Source organism: Micropterus salmoides, unplaced genomic scaffold (assembly GCF_014851395.1).
Source record: "Micropterus salmoides isolate LMB-PRFRI ecotype aquatic unplaced genomic scaffold, ASM1485139v1 Ms_hic_scaffold_11, whole genome shotgun sequence".
NCBI lineage: Eukaryota > Metazoa > Chordata > Actinopteri > Centrarchiformes > Centrarchidae > Micropterus > Micropterus salmoides.
Genome location: NW_024040152.1, coordinates 930259 through 951190, shown reverse-complemented (window position 1 = coordinate 951190; position 20932 = coordinate 930259). Strand labels below are relative to the sequence as shown.

Here is a 20932-nt window from a genome sequence, read left to right as displayed (position 1 = left end):
CATCTGAACATCTGTGAAATTGTTATCTTATGCTTCTCCATTCCAATGGAGAGTAGAGTTTTCAAGGTCTCAGGTTCGAGGTCAGGCCTGGCTCACAGTCTCCGCTCTAATTCATCCCAAAGGTGTTCTATTGGGTTGAGGTCAGGACTCTGTGTTTCTGAGATCACGGCATGTGCGGCACTGTTTCTGTTTTCGGTGTTTGATCCACATCCATCAACCTACGGACACTTTTTCATTCAGGCAGAGGACATTTAGGGGAATCATGTTTTCTGACGGGGGCGGCACGGTGGTGCAAGAAGGTTGTGGGTTCAAACCCTGGTTGCCCCGGCCTTTCTGTGTGGAGTTTGCATGTTCTCCCCGTGTCTGCATGGCTTCCTCCCACCATCCAAAGACATGCAGTCTAGGTTAATTGCCGACCCTAAATTGTCCTTAGGTGTGAGTGGTTGTTCGTCTATGTGTGGCCCTGCGATGGACTGGCGACCTGTCCCGATGTCAGCTGGGATTGGCTCCAGCGTGTACCCTGTATGCAGGATAAGCGGTTGACAATGGATGGATGTTTTCTGATGGCTCTTTCAGAAATTATAATAATAAACAAGCTTTCTCACATTTATTTTGTAGGCAAAACCACTAAAGAGGAAGTGATTATGTGAGTAACTGCTGTCATGACTGAGATCTATTTTTAAGCAAAGCTATCAAGGTATTTATTTATTTTTTGCTGCTATCAAAGCACCATAATCTGGCCGCGAGCCAGATCTTATTGTTGGCGGGCAGTTTGGGCGAGGGTCCATAATCACAGAAAGAATGAACGTGTTTCCCTTGTCAATGTTTGTATAAACTTTATTTAATGTGTGGTTTATAATGGACTGTGGTGCAGAAAGAGTAACAGCGTTTCACACTCTTGGCTAACATTTTCCATGTTATCACAATAACATATGGTTTTACTGAATAATTAAGTAAATATCATTTCTTAATAAATATACCTAAAGAAACCTCATTTCTTGACTGGCCACTCTTTGCTCTCTCAGAAGTGACATCTTGTGTCAGACACTGTAGCTGTCTTACCCTCTTTGTAAGGTTAGGGGGAAGTGGTAGGCTGGATAGTGTTGCAATTCACAACTCTCACCACTAGATGCCACTAGATCTTACACACTGAACCTTTAAAGTTTCCTCACCTTTATTGCTTATGTTTTGAGTATCTTATTTTGAAATCTTTTTTTTGTATTCCGGCTGTCTCGGCTGTTATCCAAATCTATCAAACAAGTAACAATCCAGTAGAGTTGCCCACTCTGAGTCATACACCGAAATATGAGGGACCAAAAATGGTATATCTATAAATGAATAAATAAATAATTAAATGCAGAAATAAATTAAAATTAAATATTTTTGTAATAAAAAAGGCTATTTCTGTATTTATTTCTGAATTTCCACATTTATTTATGCCTGTATTTCCACAGTTCCACATTTATTTATGCCCGTATGCTAATTGAGTGGGTGGTGCCAACATCAGTCCGAAGCAGGATTGGTTATAGCGATGTGATCAGATCTACTACTACTGCCTTGACTTCACTGGAGAGTGGGTTGTAGCTGTAATTCTCTGGTAGTGGTCGGGGCTACACAGCCACTGGTCAAAATGTATTATCACAGTAATGCATTATTACATATATTACCAGTATACCTTTTATTTAATGGTATATAACATTATACTAACTAACTAGTTACTCCTTCAGCTTGTGCCTCTGCAGTGTAGCGTTAGGATGCCACTGTGCTAATGTTCTCCTTCAAGCTTCAAGCCAGCCTCCTCCTTGTTGTGTACCAACCAACACACACACCAACATGTGAATGGAGAGTACTGGCAACTACTCTTTCAATTTAAGCACTGGATGTAACAGTTGAAACTTCCTGGTTTCAAGCTGGTCAGCCACATCCCACAGCATCTGCCAGCAGCCTCCCTCTTGAGGCCATTATGTGAATTACTGTCTCTATTATACTACAAGGTTAGCACAGTGAAGTCAGCAGTAAGCCTGAACATTTAGAGTGTAAGTTAATATTGTACACTATACCACACTAAGAAATGCAATTCAAGATCTACACTAAGAAAGAAATAACACCCACTGTTATTCAAAATTTACTCTGTTAAACCTTTTCATTGACTCCTGTAAGTGGTAAAAGTCACTAACATTTACTCACCTTAAGGGTTATTCTTGCCAAACACTTTGTTGAAATAAAAATCTAAACAACTACTTTCTAGAGTTTTACAGTTTTCTACTTCACCATGTCCAGCTTACACTTAAAACAAGTAAAACTTTTAATGTTTGCAGGGACGAAAAACAACCACCATACATCCATGTAATCCATACAATTTATTAAAAATAAAAACATTTAACCTCAAGGTTTAGTTTGTAGTTCTTCTTGAGTGTGACGGCTCATTTAGCACTCACTATTAAACTGCAAATTCATTTTAAATACTGAAATTGTTGTTAAAAGACATGGTACATGTAAAATCTCTCTTAATACTGAAAATGTTTGTTTAAAGTGCATTCCAGGGGAGAATTGTAGCCCATAACAAACGTCATTATCATGCCATCATTTGGAATCTACCAATCAACTCCAGCCAGAATCTACCAAATAAGCCCTGAGAGAGTTGTGAAGCCGGCGTGTGCCTGCTGTGTGTTTGTGTTGAATGTGTCTCACGAGATTTTAGAGTGAGAATTGTCTTTGAGATTTCAGCTTCCCGTTAAAAACAGAATGTCTTCTGGAAGCCATCTACTGCACTGATTTAAAACTTTATGTACCTACGAGTCATTTCAATACCAAAATATGTGAAAATGGGGCCCAGGTTTAAAAATCCTGAGATCATCCTTTAACCATATGTTGCTGTGAGGAGTCAGTCAGAGCTTTCTTCGCCTTGATGATACGACCTCCACCAGGTTTCATGGTCAGTGCAGACTCAATTAACTGTGAGGAGTAGAAGACAAGCCAATATTCACTAACAATAAATAATCATGAGCAACTGACAGTAAATACACCTACAGAAAGAGCTACCAATCAAAAAACTGTGCGAAGGAGGCTCTCACAATAAATACATTTTACACATCAACTTACATGTTTGACATCATTATCAGCATTCTCTTGTTTTCTGGAAGCGCTTCATTCCTCATCCAGGAGGACTGTATCATCTGAGCCAGAAGCTGAAACGTACAGTGCTGAGTTGGTTAAGACATCAAGCAGTGGCATGGTGGACTGAGAAGAGCTGGAAAAGGTTGTCCCCTTGGAATCTAAGTGTAGTTCAGGAGAGAGAGGGAGGAGAGAACAAATAAACACCATTTGTTGGTTTTTCACAACCAAAGTATAACTGGGTCTTCTGAAAGAAATGGGAATCAAGTTTACCGTTGTCAGATGTGATAGTAAATACACCAGCATTGGGTTGCTGTGCTACATCTTCAAAGACGTCTGCATCCCCTACTTATCATAAACTCTGATGCCTCCGTTGCCAGCTGGGATGGAAAAAACACAAAATGAGTCATCCCACATGAAATGGTCAAGATAAAGAAAGGGTATACCCCAAAACACACTCAGTGATACCTTTTGACCATGATACTCATCACTGGTCACGACAAATTAGTGGTATGATATATACATGATATTGTATCTGGTCACGACAAATTAGTGGTATGATATATACATGATATTGCCATATATATCATAATTAGTGTCAGAATTATTATATTAGAACTTCAAATTTAAACTTCACTTAAGAAACTATTAAATATATCACTATGTGAAAGAAAACAAAACAATCATGACTTCTTAAATCTAGAGAACAAGATTTGTAGGCCAGGGCATCTTTTCAGAAATACAGCAATTCATCATGATGCAGTTTTGACACATTTTACCTTTATCGAAAAACTAGCTTCTCCAATTCACTTATTGCATTCGGCCATATTTCGAATAATTGTGCATTAATATTATACTGTAAGTACACCAATGAGAATGTCTAATTAAATGCACAGCGCTTGCACACACAGCTTGAATATTTACATTACGGCAGAAAGTAGGAGTAGTTGTTTTGAAACATGACTTTATTGTGTGTGTGTGTGTGTGTGTGTGTGTGTGTGTGTGTGTGTGTGTATAATATTTAACTTATTAGCATTACCACAACAGACAGTTACTGCTCTGATGTACTGACTTCAAACCAGCATTAGCAACCGCAACCTGCAACACTTCATTAGTCTGTAAATATTAACTGCGAGCACCATCTCTGGCTTTAAATAAAATCTATCCAAGCCTTTGACCATTTTGCGTGTTCACCCATCCTAGCAAACAACCAACAGACCAAATAAGACATGAAGCGAATGAAGGAGTGAGGTAGGCCTGCACGATGAGATCTGCGATAACATTGTTATATATTGAGATGATCACTTGCCAAAAAATATTGAAGTGCGCATATTGGCTGCCTGATTGTTTTTAAATTCAACATAGGGTTTCTATTAAATATTCTAAATACAACTAAATGTTGTTTACAGAGCAGCAAAATTGTTTATCTAAATAGCCCTATGTTGTTAGAGATTACCGTTTACCAGGTATGCGGCGCATCCCATGCAACAAGAGATTAACCCGGTTGCCAAACTGAAAACTGCTTTATGTTACACTGACCCCTAAAATCCATTGACTCTGTCTACGGCGCGTTATGGCTGCGGCGCGGTTGCCGGAGCTAATCGCGGCCATTATAGTAATGCTCGTGAGTCCACCAGCTGCGGCCGCAGCGCGTCACAGAAGCGTCTACGCTTTGCTCCACAGAGAATAGGCAGCAAGTCTATTTTCGCCTCTAGCCGCGTCAAGCAGCACAGAGCAGATCAAACGAGGCAGGAAGTCACACACAGAACGGCATAGAGGATCCGGTCAATTTTCTAAATAAGACACCCTGTGGAGACTCCTTATCGTAAAACAATAATCAGCTGTTGTGTAAACACTCACATTTAACTTACCCACATCACAACAACCTAATATTCATGGTAGCTCAGAATTCGAGTAGTAGCCGTAACGTTATGTCTCGGAACTCAGGGCAGAGCACTCGGCTAACGATAAGCCTAGCTAACGTTACAGGGATATTGCACCATTTGGGGAATTAAGCTCATTTTCCACCTCCCCTCGAGTAAAACACTTTTTTACCGTTTTGGAAACCATTCAGCCGATCTCCGGGTCTGGCGGTACCACTTTAAGCATAGCTTAACGTAATTATAATAACGTAATAGGTATGACGACAATACAATATTATTGTAAATTATATCACATAAAAAAGCGGTAGCTAACGTTAACTGAATCAAGCAAACAAATAGCTGTTGTTGCTCCAAAAAGCTTGACTTACCTCGAATTTCACATAAGATTCCTTCACGTTATAAGTTTCCATCAGACTCGCGTGGTAGCCAGGAGTCTCATCCAATGGCGAGCTCAGTTGACACTGTGTGCTAAGATTCCGATTGGCCCAGAGAAATGTCAACTATAAGAATTATCCAATAATGTTTCGCAATTCTAGCCTGCAAGGCACGCAGATGAAGCGGGCTTGGTTGGATTAAGTTAAAGCTTTTTATGTGTAAAGGTTTTGGTGCACTTATAGTAATGAGCATTTACCAACTGGACTTCACCTAACCTTTGCTTATAAGGGCTTTGCTCATGTATTTAATGGCACATTGGAGCTAACGTTAGCCATCAACTCTGTCACGTTCGCCCCTCAGAATTCTGTTTTAAAACATACAGCCAGCTGCAGTGTAGGTGGACATAAATATTAAGTTGTTGTACAATGCGGCTTCTCTTGAAATGCAAAACAATGATTTAAGTAATTTAGAGACAGACACTTACCACAGATTTTCGACAAGGAAAATGGCGCTGTAAAAATTCCTGTTGGTTGAAGGTTGAAATCCCAGAGAAGGAGTTGGACGGGGCTTTCCGGAGTAATTCTTTCACGTCTTTTAAATACGAAAAACTACACCAACAGTGGAAGAATCTTACTCTAGCTGTTGTTGTAATAACCATGGAAGAATCCATGTACTTTGACACTGAATATGTTTGACTAAAGGAATCTACTGTGTAGCTGGCTTGTGTCATGTAGATGACTCACTTGCTTCTTCTGGTTTGTGATGCGGCCCCAGCTAACCATTCCTGTTTCAGACTGATGTTGGCACCACCCACTCTATTAGCATACAGGCGCAGGGAAAAATAAATGTGGAAATACAGAAATAAAATATAGCCGCAAGCGGCAATTCGCGTTCATACCTTTTTTCGCAATATTGCCATCAAAAAGATTTCACACATACGGTTGAATATTGTTACGAAACACATTCTGCAAGTTTTGTAACAATTGGACATGTATTTTCTGTTCTATAGCTTGATTTGTTTCATTCCACATCCAATTATTATGCATTTATAGCGCCTCCTAGTGGTCCATTTGAATGAGACTTGCAGTGTATGTGTGAGGTGCTTATCTAAACATATCCTGCAAGTTTTGTGTTGATTGGACAAACAATATGCATTTTGTAGCCTGTTTTGCGTTTTATCCCCTGCAGTTTGTTTGCCTTTATAGCGCCCCCGGGTGTTCGATGTGAATGAAACTTATGAGGACATATCCTGAGAGATTTGTGATGATTGGAGAATGAATATGTCATTTATAGTGTAATTTGTGTAATGCTAAGCACCTTTCTTCTTCTTATAGTGCCCCCTAGTAACATATGTACATCAAACTGTCCAGGTATATCTGAGGCAACTATCTGAACAGAGTTTTGTGATGATTGGCCCTACGGTTGCTGATTTGTGGTCATTCATGTCCAGAGACACGTCCCTTTCAAAGTTCATTGGTCCATTTCTTGAAAAGTAATTGAGATATTGACATGCTTTATACAACTTTTAATAGGAATGATACAATGATTCACTGAAAATTTGGTGGCAATCGGAGCTACGGTCTAGGAGATGTGATGAAAAATGTGATTTTCAAAAAATTCAAAATGGCGGAAAAAAACTCTAGGCGGACCTCAATAGTCCTAGAGGCTTTTTTGTAGAGCACACTGAGCTGCACCTGTGTGAAAAATCTTAAGTCAATCGGCCTTACGGTGTAAGGGGCATGGCCTTTCAAAGTTAAAATTTTTAAGCCTTAATTATAGCGCCACCATGTGGCTGATTGGGTTCATATTTCTCTGGAAGCTGATGCACACCATTTCCAGTTATTCCCCCAAGTTTCATGTTTCTAGCTCATTCCGGCTCATGGGAATTTGCGCGGCAGACAAATAATAATAACAACAACAACAACAACAACTAAAACACACAAAAACAATGTAGAAAAATGTAGAAATAAATAAATATAAAATTAATGTAGAAATGCATAAATAAATACAAAAATGTTATTACAAAAAATTAATAAAATTAATTTAAATAAAATAAAATTTATTTCTGCATTTATTTATTCATTTATAGATATGTCATTTTTGGTTCCTCATACCGAAGGACCAAAGCCGGTGAACAAAAACTGTTAGGAGACAGGTTGAAAAGACTGATCAGCCATTTCTGCCTAGGCACCACTGTCTTCCGGTGAAAACCCTTCCTCGGGAGGCTGTAGAGCGTGTAGTGGTTCATTCCATTTGACATGGGAAGTGGGAATTTCCAAGTTCAAAGTCGGACATTTCAAAGAGAACGCCCCTTTAAGTCAAAGAGAACGCCCCTTTAAGTCCCCTTTAAGGGACTTGGAAAGTCGGGAGAACCACACTACCAAACTTTGTGATCCAAGATGGCTGCTCCGAGTATCAACAGTTGGTGAAAGCTGTGTTTTGTTTATTAGCACTTCTGTGTACTTGTGTCTCATAGAAACTTTTGTACACAAAGTGCTGTCCAACTGCGGTCTGTGGAAGTGTTGCTACTGTGTTTATTATGCGTAAATACAGCACAATGCGTTTTTTTGTTTTGTTTTTTTAATCAACCGGCGTAACAATGGAAAACCTGGCTAGTTGTAAACAACAGCTGGCCAGGCAAGGTTTTCTGACTTTTAACTGAAATGCCGTCAACTCGGATGTAACGTCATTCCCTGCTCAGTGCTCCGACTTCCGAGAAAATGGAACGCACTGGTGCCGCAACAGTTTGGGCACTTGAATGGACCGCTGAGAGAAAAAAACCCCATCAATTCAACCCTGTGTGGTTACCTCTGTTCAAACTGCACTTCCCTGTAGGGCTGTGCAATATGATGATATCTAGGCCTATCATTTGAGGAAACATCTATCATTTACCTTTATGCTCTATTGTTTATTTTGTTGTGTCGCAAATTCCACACTTTAGCGTAACATTTCGGTGAGGGAACAGCGCTTTGCACCGTGGTGAAGTTTTACACTGGAATTCAATATCTATGAAATGTCCAACAAAAGTAATATCCAGCTTGAAACTAACTTCACCGAGGTCAGTTCTTCCACACGAGCCGGTGTTGCAGGGAAGAAATCTGCATTAAGAATAATGGACGAGCCACACAACATTATCCAGTAGTGCATATGTGTGTCAGTGTTAAATGACTTGGCCACAGACAGCTTACTCTATAGTTCGCCTAGACATGCTGATGTTAGTTATAGCAGCAGGAGAGTTGTGAGTGTCGCTGTCTGGAGCTGCTGTGCTGCTTTGAGGCCGTCTAATCTTCTCACGTTAGCTTTGCAGCAGCAAGTAGCTTCAGTTTGCTAATCCACAACCTACCTAACATTAGTTACATTACTTGCTGTGTCATTGTTCACTCAATTATGGTATTTGTTATGGTGTTGGATTTATCTAAGAATCACTTATCCCACCTTTATAATCCAGAGAAATATCCCAAGTTACAGTTGGAAATGCCATATTTCAATGAATTTACAAAAAATGTTCTATATTAGGATGTGTATCTTTATTGGGATATGCTTTTCTGATTTTGCTGACTTGCTCAGATTTTGTTGATTTAGTCATTTGTCCTTTATGTTAAATGGTTTGTTTTTGTCTGTTTTAATGGAGTTTATTGTTGATAAGCACCGTTCAATGCAGGGTGTTGTATTTTGAAAATTGATCGGATTCTCAGTGCCGTTTCTGTGTCAGAATTCTTGCCCGGATCATCTGCTCTGCGCAGCTTGACGCAGCTTCCGTAAAAAATAGTGTATTCACCGTGAATTCTCCACAGAGCGGAGCATTGTCTAGAATGGCCGCGATCAGCTCCGACAGCCGCAGAAGCAGCGTGACTGGCTGAAATATTGTGACGTTGATTCTCATGTAAACAAAAATGCATGTAAACAAATAAATAGGCAATACCAAGGTCATGTCCATATATCGTGCGTTGATACTGTAATTATCGTGACAGGCCTCTCTAACATACATTTTGAGATGCACACAGATGTCCGCGCAGGGGTTTGTGCAGACCATTGTTACCAACCTGAGTGTAGGCTCCACTCTCCTCGCCTGCTGCAGCTCCTGCTCAGGGTCTCTGAAGCCAGTGAAGGTGTAGTAGCTCTTATCCCATTTGATAGGTCTGTAGAAAGGCACCCCTGCCTCGAGTGGACTTTTAGATCGCTCTGCACTTGCTTCCAGTCCCTTCATGTGCTCCATGGGCAGGCTGCAGGACTTCAGGACGTTCATCACTGTGCTGTAGATATCATTTGTGTGCAGGGTGAAACTCACTGACCGGAACCCTGAAAACCAAGCAGGAGATTTTAGATTTATAAAGACAGAACTCACTATTACTCACTATAATATTATGACAAATTTTCATGGAAACTGTACCGGAGGTGAGGAGGTCTGGTTGCACATCACTGCTGTCCTTTGTGTCCCTGACATAAAAGGTAAGCTTCAGTGGCTGAACTGAGCAGGAGCCAGGCTTCTGCAGGTTATCCAGATAGCCATTTAGCCTCTTTAATGAATTCTCATTCACTTCCTGTAGAACACAAGATTAAATGTTGCATGCTGTGGTGAAGCCACCTCTTCCACAAACTCTTTGCATGATGATAACTAGGGCTGTGTTCTGACCAACAGTAGTCCTTCAGCAAAAAGCTTAATTTGTCTGTGTTGGTGTGATCCTGTTGCTACACACGCAGCACTACTGATAGTCTGAACACAACGTTAGAATGCCTCAGGTAACTACAGTATCTCACAAAAGTAAGTAAACCCCTCACATTTTTGAAGTTAGTGCTGAATTGATTAGTGTATTATATCTTTTCATGTAACAACACTGAAAAAAATTACACTTTGCTACAATGTAAAGTAGTGAGTGTACAGCTTGTATAACAGTGTAAATTTGCTGTCCCCTCAAAATAACACATCACACAGCCATTAATGTCTAAACCGCTGGCAACAAAAGTGAGGACACCCCTAAGTTAAAATGTCCAAACTGGGCCAAATTAGCCATTTTCCCTCCTCAATGTCATGTGACTCATTAGTGTTACAAGGTCTCAGGTGTGAATGGGGAGCAGGAGTGTTAAATTTGGTGTTATCGCTATCACACTCCCTCATACTGGTCACTGGAAGTTCAACATGGCACCTCATGGCAAAGAACTCTCTGAGGATCTGAAAAAAAGAATTGTTGCTCTACATAAAGATGGCCGAGGCTATAAGACCCTGAAACTGAGCAGCAGTACGGTGGCCAAGACTAGGGTTGGGCCGGTAGACGAAGGCATCGTCCATCGGCGATGGCTCACAGACTTCACAACGTTGAGCCTGCATCATGATTGTAAAACCCCAGCAAAAAAAGAGTCTAATTTCCACATTATACCACCCTGTGAAAGCAGGTTTTAATGACCACGAACATTCTTATTATTGTTTTTAAGTATGCTTTGCACCTATCTCGGAGTTCTCTTCTCCCCACACTCTGACACACTCACACACACCTACACCTCAGGTAAACACCCCGGCTTGCCCCGCCTCTCTGTCTCACTCAGAGACAGAGAGGCTGTCTGCTCCATTTTCTCCATCAGCAGTATGTTTCATAAAGTTACCTAAAGACTGAGAACTATACGAACTTATTCCGTATATTTCCACCCACGATCCGTTATCACGGCAGCAGGTGAGCCACACATCGGCTTATTAATGACGTAGTGTGTTCACTGTTGCTTTACCTGGTCCGTGCCTAAAATATCCACTGCGACTTGTAACGTTAGTTAATGGTCTACCAATTTTTTTTACCAAGTGAAGTCTGTGCAAGAACACGCACATAAGACTACTGCTGCCACCCTGTGTGCGTGCGCGCGCCCTTGATGACATCGTCCATCCCGATGTTTCATTGTAGACATCGTCTGAAGGAAATTTTGTAGACATCAGCCAACCCTAGCCAAGACCATACAGCGGTTCAAAAGGACAGGTTCCACTCAGAACAGGCCTTGCCATAGTTGACCAAAGAAGTTGAGTGCACGTATGTTCAGCGTCATATCCAGAGGATGGACCAATAAATACCAGTAGTCGGTCTGGATTGTGCTCTGACAACTACGCCATACGCTCGGAGTAAACTGCTTATATTAAATTAGCTTTTTAATTTAGATTACAACGTTTATTTATCTTCGAATCATGAAGCTTCTTAACAGCAAGCTTCTGTGCACATCCGGTTCCACCCACAGCTCTGTTGGACTACGACTTCATATTTATATAAAGACTGGACAAAACTGGACATTACTTGGAGAAAAGAAAGCGAGGAGGTTGAACTACCTGGTGGAAAATATGTCTGTAACTTTATTCCACCTATTATTGTACTTTACTGTGAACAAGTTAGCATAGCATTGTCCTGATCGATCCGAACTCCATTCAGAAAACAAACATTTTAGAAGTTGTTGTCCTTCTGACAGACCTGACAAAGCATGAATTCATATGTTTAACAAATCTGCATCATATTGTAGTTATTTCAACATCAGTTTGATCCGTTTATTGCTATTTAAATCACAGAAAAGTGTTTACTTTGGGTTCATACAGCTGTAGTAATGGCGAGTTGTGAGTCGGTAGGCTTTAGCTTCTGTCTTTATTTTTTTCATGTCAGTTTGAGTCTGTCTGACCGCCTGAATACAACCTTCAAATGCACAATGCAACTGCAAAACTGTCTGCTTCTTTCTGAGATCGCCTTTTCCAAAAATTAGACAATATTTCTCCAGGGAGTGCAGTTAAAGACTGTGGGAATCACCAGAGGCCCCACGATACAATATTATCACGATACTTAAGTCACAATATGATATTATGCATCTTGCGATATATTGCAATTCATTACTTGTTTCCTCAACTTCAAATTGTGTCCCCAAAAGGAAAACTCTTTTTCTCGTGGACTGAAAAAGCAATTGATATTATTATTATAGTATCAAAAAGTAAAATTCTCATGAACAATTTATCGGACAGCTAATTTACACTGTTATACAAGCTGTACACTCACTACTTTACATTGTAGCAAAGTGTCATTTCTTCAGTGTTGTCATATGAAAAGATAGAATCAAATATTTACAAAAATGTGAGGGATGTACTCAATTTTGTGAGATACTGTACTGATATACAGTATACACCCATATATTGATTTGGATTCATGAATTTCTTAACAATTCATCATATATAACAGACCTACCCGTTCCCTGGGATATTGACCAAAGAAGTCAGGATGGACTGCAAAATAAAACGGTCTGAGTGCATTGACAGCATCTGCCCCTGATAGAGCTCTCTGCTGAACTAAATGTGTGGCCACATGTTTCCTCTCCAGCCTACAGAGAAAAAGATATGGAAGTTAACTATTGTTGTAGTTGTATTCCATCTTGTGTAGAACAGACACACAGATCTTCACACTATAACACGTTGTTGTGAGTTACTTTACTGTCAATCAACTAATCAATTCAACCACAAATCAAGCCAGAAATCTTGGTGTAGTCATGGACTCAGAACTGAATTTGAGGAGCCACATTAAGACAATTACAAAGTCAGCCTACTATCACCCGAAGAATATATCAAGGATTAAAGGACTTATGTCTCAGCAGGACCTGGAAAAACTTATCCATGCATTTATCTTCAGTCGACTCGACTACTGTAACAGCGTCCTTACAGGGCTCCCTAAGAAATCCATCAGACAGCTGCAGCTGATTCAGAACGCTGCTGCTCGAGTCCTCACTAAGACCAAAAAGGTGGATCACATCACTCCAGTTCTGAGGTCTTTACATTGGCTTCCTGTATGTCAAAGAATTGATTTCAAAATCCTGCTGTTAGTTTATAAAGCACTAAATGGTTTAGGGCCAAAATACATTTCTGTTATTCTGCTTCGTTATGAATCATCCAGACCTCTCAGGTCATCTGGGGCAGGTCTGCTTTCTGTCCCCAGAGTCAAAACTAAACAAGGAGAAGCAGCGTTCAGTTATTATGCTCCGTATATTTGGAACAAACTCCCAGATAACTGCAGGTCTGCTGAAACAGTCAGTTCTTTTAAATTAAGACTGAAGACTTTTCTTTTTATTGATAACTTACACTGCACTGTAACTTTTACTGTCCTGTTTTCTTTTTCTTTGTTTTTAGCTTTTTATCATTGCTTTTAATTAAATATTTACACGGTGAGAAATGAGTAGGTAGTTGAGTGAAAAGATAATGAGAGTGAGACTGAACAGAGTGAAGGAAGTGGTCTTAAATCTCACGCCTGATTGATTTGCAGGAACCTGTGTCCACCTGTAAACGCGCAGGTGGGTCCAGAGTATAACTGGATCAAAGCGGCCTGCGGACAGACATGTCCTGGTTTCTCTGTAGTGTCCGAGGGTTTTTGGAGTTTCAGTGGACCCAAAGATTGCTATGGACCCGAGTACAGACTAGCTAGAGAGAGTAGATTAAGTGTACTTCTCTGTTTATTCTTTTTTCAGAATAACTGTAGCTCAATTATTTGCTCAACCCCTCAGCCTGTTTTTATTTTCCATTTAACTCTTTCAACCCTGATTGTAACACTGTAACTTTTATTATATTTTATGTTGCTTTTAAACTTTTTTATATTTCCCTGTTGCTTTTATGTTTTATGTAAAGCACTTTGAATTACCTTGCTGTTAAAATGTGCTATACAAATAAACTTGCCTTGCCTTTAATGTAAAATCCATCAACCATATTTTATTATTGGAGATGAAGGTGAATACATGGGCCTGATACAGCAGAAACGTCTCCAGCTCAATGCAAACAAGACAGGGGATATTGGTGCTGGGTTAGGGTTAGTTTCTCAGGATAAGACATCCCTTGATCACACCAGTGAACATCCAGGATGTGGACACAGAGGTAGTTCGGGCATACAGGTATCAGTGTGTTTGCAGCAAACAGGGACTGGACTGACAACACAGATGCCCAACAAACATGGACAGAGTGGACTGCTGAGGAGAGTGACGTCCTTTGGAGTCTGTCTGCTCCAACAAAAACTATTTCTGCAGACGTTAGTCGCTTTACCCTTTCCAAATTATATTCATACAAGTTCAATTTTCAATACACTTTGTAGGTACCAAGTACACTGCAGATATTCAGCTTTGTATTGTATATAGAAGAGTTCACAATGTATTAAGTATTCTATTTTCTATAAGATTACTCACATTTATTGTGCCTCTCTTACATGTATGGTGAAATGTCAGAGTTATCAGATTGGATATTTAGTCAAAGAATGGACAAATTGGCATAGTTAGTATGTCTTTCCAACACCTTACCACAAATATCTGATGGATTGCCATGAAATCTGGTACAGACTTTAATGTTTTTCGTCTAGCATCATCCCTCTGAGATGATTGAAATAATTTCAGCCTCAACTATTCTTGAGCTTAAAACTGAAGATGATGCACCTCCAGCCAAAACCATGCACACAGTGTTAGCAAAGCAGTGTTACCTGATGGCATATCGCAGGAAGGAGGTGACAGACATAGCTGATGCTGCTTGCCACCAGATGAGCATTGAATCATGGCTTCTGCATCCAGTCCATCAGTAGTCCTAGTATCAAAGTACATAATTTTACTAAAGTGTCACCCAGCATCTGTCATCGAAGAACAGCTTTCAGCAGTATTGGGTGGGATGGTGTTGAAATAGTGGATAAGACGCCTTTGGTGTGAGAGACCCGGGTTCAATTCCCCATCGTGAAGCATCCACCAATCTGAGCAAGACTTAACCTAGTTGCTCCAGACACGTATGACCTCTGACATAGGGCACGAGTAGATCTGACTGTAATCACGTCTGTGCGTTCCACTAAGACGTGTCTGAGCCTTATTCTTTCAGCCGCTGTATGTCGGCATTTTCACATTAAACTCCTGGGGCACTGAAAAGGTGGTCATTCAACTAACTTTAAGAACTTCGCATCATTTCAAACATCAAATTAATTTATTTAAAACATTCAGAAATGTTCCAAACTTAACTTAACTTAATAAAGCAACAAAACAAATAATCCATTAATGATCTATCTCCAATAGTTTCAAAACATGAAATTTTTGACCACACTGAGCCAGAGGAAGAGTAACATTAGAAGTGGAAATAGTCTGCCCACAACACAGTAGGCCTACAACACCGGTAAGAATTGAACCACCGTCACAGGACTGAAAACCCAGGATTAACCCCGAAGTGACCTCGCTAACATCAAACCCTGCTTCGGAGAACAGACTCCGGGCCCCAGCTCATCAACACAAATATCAAATTAGGACAAAATAACAATAGCAGTACTATCATCTCCGTACACATGTTGGTGTAAATTAGTGGCTAAATCAAAGTTAGTGCTTCAGCCTTGTTTGCTATGTGACTTCTACTCAACGTCATGGTTCCAGTAAACTATTTTAGCTAGCATAAACAGCGTTAGCATCGTTATCAGTTGTTACCTACTAACAGCTAAGCTAGCTATTAGTAACAAGTAAGGGTGGTCGTTAAATTGACCACTGACAACAAACAGCGAGGTAACTCTGCCCTTACCGTAGGACTGCTAGGTTGGCTGATCTGCTTTGATTTCCCTTCACCTGTTCCTTTTTTAACACAAGCAGTAGGTTACTATTCCGCCACCAGCTGGACCGGCAGACTAGACACGTCTATGGCGTATTGCTGCCCTCCACTGTTCGTGATTCGCTATTCACATCTTACTTAATGGTAATTGCCTATATCCTTTTGTATAATCCAGTTTTATGTATGTACTCGATAATTTTCTTCATTTCCAACTGTCCAAATTAAGTGGAGTGCGTAAGTTAAAAACAATTTCTCCAGTTCCTCCCAGGTACCTGAACAATGTCCTCCTTTGACGAGAGTACTTCTGCAATGAAATGCTTCACCGTTTCCTTGTCTCCACATTCACATTTTCTGTCAGGATGTTTACCAATCAGAGCCAGCCCACTCCTCAGCCCACAATGCCCAAACCTCAATCTGGATAAAACTACTGCATGTTTTATGACATCTTTCTTTTGCTTGTTTTCATAAAATATAGGTCAACAACAAGATCTGGGATTAACAATGTAGGTATATCTGAACGACATATTGGTGGACATACATTCAAATTCTCAATACCAATTTCATCTGCCATAGATTAGATTTTATTTATTTATTTTTATGAAATATCTTACTTAAATTATCCATTTACTTCAATTATCCTGATCCTTGTTTTTCAATTTATAACTTACATTGTCTGCTGCTATGTTCGAGTGTGCTGTGGTATAATTTCCACCATTGTAGATTTTCTCATTTTCTACTAGTTGTATACCCATTCACTAACTTGTTTGTATATTTTGTACTTTTCAATAAAGGAAAAAAAAACCTAAAAAAAGTAGCCTACCAGTCGGTATTGGTTGTACGAAATGCCCCACTACACACTAAGGCCTTTTGCTTGGACTATATTATAGTAAGTTGACTAATCACTACAGCTATAATCAATAGTTGATCTTATCATAGCTCTGTATATCATCATCATAGTCTCACTATCAGCCCCCCAATCAGACCCAGCCACAATTATTTCCCCACACGTCAAAGAAACATCTCAATGTGCTTTCCCCATGTCATTCTTTCATCTAACCACATTCCTAAAAAGGTAGTTTATCACTTTTTCAATAGTCCTAGTATATGTTTTTAACAGCTGTGTTGGCATTTTCCTATGTCCAAATATCATGGATTTCGTTGTAGATATTTTAAAGCCCCAATCATTAGCCTATTCAGTTATTTTCTCCAGTGCAGCTTGAATTTGGCCAGATATATAGGAGAGGTTCCTCCCTCGCTTCCACAGAGAGACGCGAGGAGAGAAGAAACGATGAAAAATGTTTCTAGAGATGTAGCTTACTTTCTTCTGAAGCGTCAAGTGAAGTGAAAAGAAAAGAAAAGAAAAGAAAAGAAATTTATAATAGAGAGTTTGGTCTTTATTTGTAAATTAATTCCCTAAAATGATGTCAATTAGATTTTCTGACAATCATATGTTAATATCTCTATTTAACTGTCACTAGCTTTGACTGTTAATCGTAATAAAAGCGTCCAGTTTCTCCACATTCTTGTTAATTGTACAACAACTTCAACAGAGACTTGATTCAAACCCAGCTGTAATCTGATTTCTAGCCTTGAATTCATTTGGAACCCCACTGGGAACCACAATGGTACCTTCCTGATTAGCTACAAGAGAAGTCTAACTCTTTCTCACCTGTCTCCATTTTTACACCTCAAGTGAACGCACACACATGAAGAACTCAAATTTACCAGTGTCACTTTTTGGCTCAAATTGGAGTTTCCCAACGATTGTCAAAACACTATGATAAATCATGACCTTACATAATTGCTTTTAAAACTGGCTATACACCCAGACATTCCTGACTGACATCTGGTCAACCAAAACCTGCAGCTGGAGTTCACAGTAAGATTGCAAACTGCAGGCTTGGATACATGTGTCAGGGTGTTGTGGTGGTTGAGCAGGTGGGACCCAAATGCAGGACGCAGAGCAGAGGAGGTACAGTTCAAAAAAGGTTTAATTCCAACAGAAATCTAAATCCAGGGACACACGATTAATAAGGAAGGCAGGCAGGCAGGCAGGCAGGCAGGATATACAGGTGCTGGTCATATAATTAGAATATCATCAAAAAGTTGATTTATTTCAGTAATTCCATTCAAAAAGTGAAACTTGTATAATGTATACATTCATTCCACACAGACTGATATATTTCAAGTGTTCATTCCTTTTAATTTTGATGATTATAACTGACAACTAATGAAAACCCCAAAATCAGAATCTCAGAAAATTAGAATATTGTGAAAAGGTTCAATATTGAAGACACCTGGTGCCACACTCTAATCAGCTAATTAACTCAAAACACCTGCAAAGGCCTTTAAATGGTCTCTCCAGTCTAGTTCTGTAGGCTACACAATCACGGGGAAGACTGCTGACTTGACAGCTGTCCAAAAGATGACCATTGACACCTTGCACAAGGAGGGCAAGACACAAAAGGTCATTGCTAAAGAGGCTGGCTGTTCACAGAGCTCTGTGTCCAAGCACATTAATAGAGAGGCAAAGGGAAGGAAAAGATGTGGTAGAAAAAAGTGTCCAAGCAATAGTGATAACCGCACCCTGGAGAGGATTGTGAAACAAAACCCATTCAAAAATGTGGGGGAGATTCACAAAGAGTGGACTGCAGCTGGAGTCAGTGCTTCAAGAACCACCACGCGCAGACGTATGCAAGACATGGGTTTCAGCTGTCGCATTCCTTGTGTCAAGCCACTCCTGAACAAGACACAGCGTCAGAAGCGTCTCGACTGGGCTGAAGACAAAAAGGACTGGACTGCTGCTGAGTGGTCCAAAGTTATGTTCTCATATGAAAGTAAATTTTGCATTTCCTTTGGAAATCAAGGTCCCAGAGTCTGGAGGAAGAGAGGAGAGGCACAGAATCCCCGTTGCTTGATGTCCAGTGTAAAGCTTCCACAGTCAGTGATGGTTTGGGGTGCCATGTCATCTGCTGGTGTTGGTCCACTGTGTTTTCTGAGGTCCAAGGTCAACGCAGCCATCTACCAGGAAGTTTTAGAGCACTTCATGCTTCCTGCTGCTGACAAACTTTATGGAGATGCAGATTTCATTTTCCAACAGGACTTGACACCTGCACACAGTGCCAAAGCTACCGGCACCTGGTTTAAGGACCATGGTATCCCTGTTCTTAATTGGCCAGCAAACTCGCCTGACCTTAAACCTATAGAAAATCTATGGGTATTGGGTGAAGAGGAAGATGCAATACGCCAGACCCAACAATGCAGAAGAGCTGGAGGCCACTATCAGAGCAACCTGGGCTCTCATAACACCTGAGCAGTGCCACAGACTGATGGACTCCATGCCACGCTGCATTCCAACTAAGTATTGAGTGCTGTACATGTTCATACTTTTCAGTTGGCCAACATTTCTAAAAATCCTTTTTTTTGTATTGGTCTTAAGTAATATTCTAATTTTCAGAGATACTGAATTTGGGATTTTCATTAGTTGTCAGTTTTAATCATCACAATAAATAAATAAATAAACATTTGAAATATATCAGTCTGTGTGTAATGAATTAATATAATATCCAAGTTTCACTTTTTGAATGGAATTACTGAAATAAATCAACTTTTTGATGATATTCTAATTATATGACCAGCACCTGTATACACACACACAGGGTTAACGAGCTGGGAGGAGACACACAGGTGAGGGACATGAGGCTGACGAGACACAGGCAGGCAGAGAGATAACTGGGGGAACAGACGGAACACTTGGGGCAAAATAACAACCAACAGAAGAACACAGACCAAGAGTAAACACTTAAGACATAAACTAATGTACAGGACGAAGAACTAACACACAAGACTACACAGGGAAACACAGAACCAAAACGGACTTAAACAGGAAACATGAACACAAAAACCACACTCCTAAAAACATGAACATGGATTTAATCCTTACATTTAACTTACTATATACACATAATCTAAACTTAATATAGAAACATTCTTGTTTTATTGAAAAGTTTAAGTTAAATCTATAACCTTTCTGTCAACTCTGGCTAACCTCACTCGTATCCTGTCCTTGGCAACAGCTCTATTGTTTTGTTCCTTTTGCAAAACTGTTGTTTGTCACAAATGGTTCTAAATCATTAGACTCGGATTCTTGTTATCCAAACAACTAAGGTTCACTTCAGGCCAAAGTTTCCAGGCGCAAATGTACATGTACACAGTTTTTTGTCTGTCTAAATATGGAGTGTTACAGAAATCATGAACTTCACTACTATGTTTGAATTTTATAAACGTTACACTAATATGCAGGTTTCCTAATGTCTACCTGGCAATAAGCCACTATAGTATAAAATAAGCAACAGGACAACAAAGCACCAGGCATGTAGTTTCCCCCCAAGATGTGTCAGGACAGGTCATGTAATTGTCTTTTGGTCAAACACCTAAGTAAGAACGTAGTTCAAAGGTCAGGTCTTGGTATAGGCCATGCCCATTTCCGTCTTTAATTTTTCCCCGCAAAACTGCAAAAACTGTAAAACCTACTTTAATTAACTCCACTGAAACCGCAAGTCCGATCGGCACCAAACTTGACATGGACCATCTCTGGATCAAGCTCATAAAAGTTTGTAGAGGAAATTTTGATCTGACAAAAAATGTCCAAAATATAAGCTAACAAATGTTTGCTAAAAACAGGAAGTGATGTCATATCTTAGGTTTGGAATGACCGATTGACATGAAACTTGGAGTGCTAATGTGGCATGCCCCCCTCAGGGCCTGTGCAAATTTGGTGCATACTAGCCCCTAGGTGCCGCTATTTAACGCGAAAAATTTGTTCCACTATAACATTGCAGAGTATGGTCTAGACCTGCTCTTTTATGAAAAAACTGTTGTTGTGATTTGGCGCTACATAAAAATTAAGTTGAACCACTACACACATTGAATTGTTCAGCATGGTCTCCTCACTACAGGGACCAAAGTTGACCCAAATATGCCCATAGGTGGCGCTGTTATTGCAGATTAAAGA

The 20932-nt window shown here is 40.0% G+C and overlaps 1 protein-coding gene and 1 long non-coding RNA gene across 6 annotated transcripts in view; both read right to left on the bottom strand.

The window, feature by feature from the left end:
- Nucleotides 1–15989, bottom strand: part of tcaim (T cell activation inhibitor, mitochondrial) — a 32397-nt gene extending 16408 nt beyond the window's left edge. For all 4 annotated transcript variants that reach the window (XR_005443314.1, XR_005443313.1, XR_005443315.1 and 1 more), the window contains exons 1-5: nucleotides 15892–15989; nucleotides 14828–14928; nucleotides 12569–12701; nucleotides 9763–9913; nucleotides 9416–9671 (exon numbers count right to left, since the gene is read on the bottom strand). Coding sequence is in view for 1 of the 4 variants with exons in the window: in XM_038710327.1 (XP_038566255.1) it covers nucleotides 9416–9671; nucleotides 9763–9913; nucleotides 12569–12701; nucleotides 14828–14892 (605 nt within the window). In the remaining 3 variants the exon portion in view is untranslated. The remainder of the gene's footprint in view (nucleotides 1–9415; nucleotides 9672–9762; nucleotides 9914–12568; nucleotides 12702–14827; nucleotides 14929–15891) is intronic.
- On the bottom strand, nucleotides 2342–9409 carry LOC119896905. Of its 2 annotated transcripts, none has more exons than XR_005443317.1 (4): nucleotides 5366–9409; nucleotides 3388–3494; nucleotides 3103–3275; nucleotides 2342–2955 (listed from the first exon to the last, which is right to left on the bottom strand). It is a non-coding gene; the product is annotated as an uncharacterized LOC119896905 (long non-coding RNA). The 2 variants fall into 2 exon arrangements; XR_005443316.1 differs by having other exon boundaries at nucleotides 5857–9409.
- Nucleotides 15990–20932: the final 4943 nt, after the last annotated feature.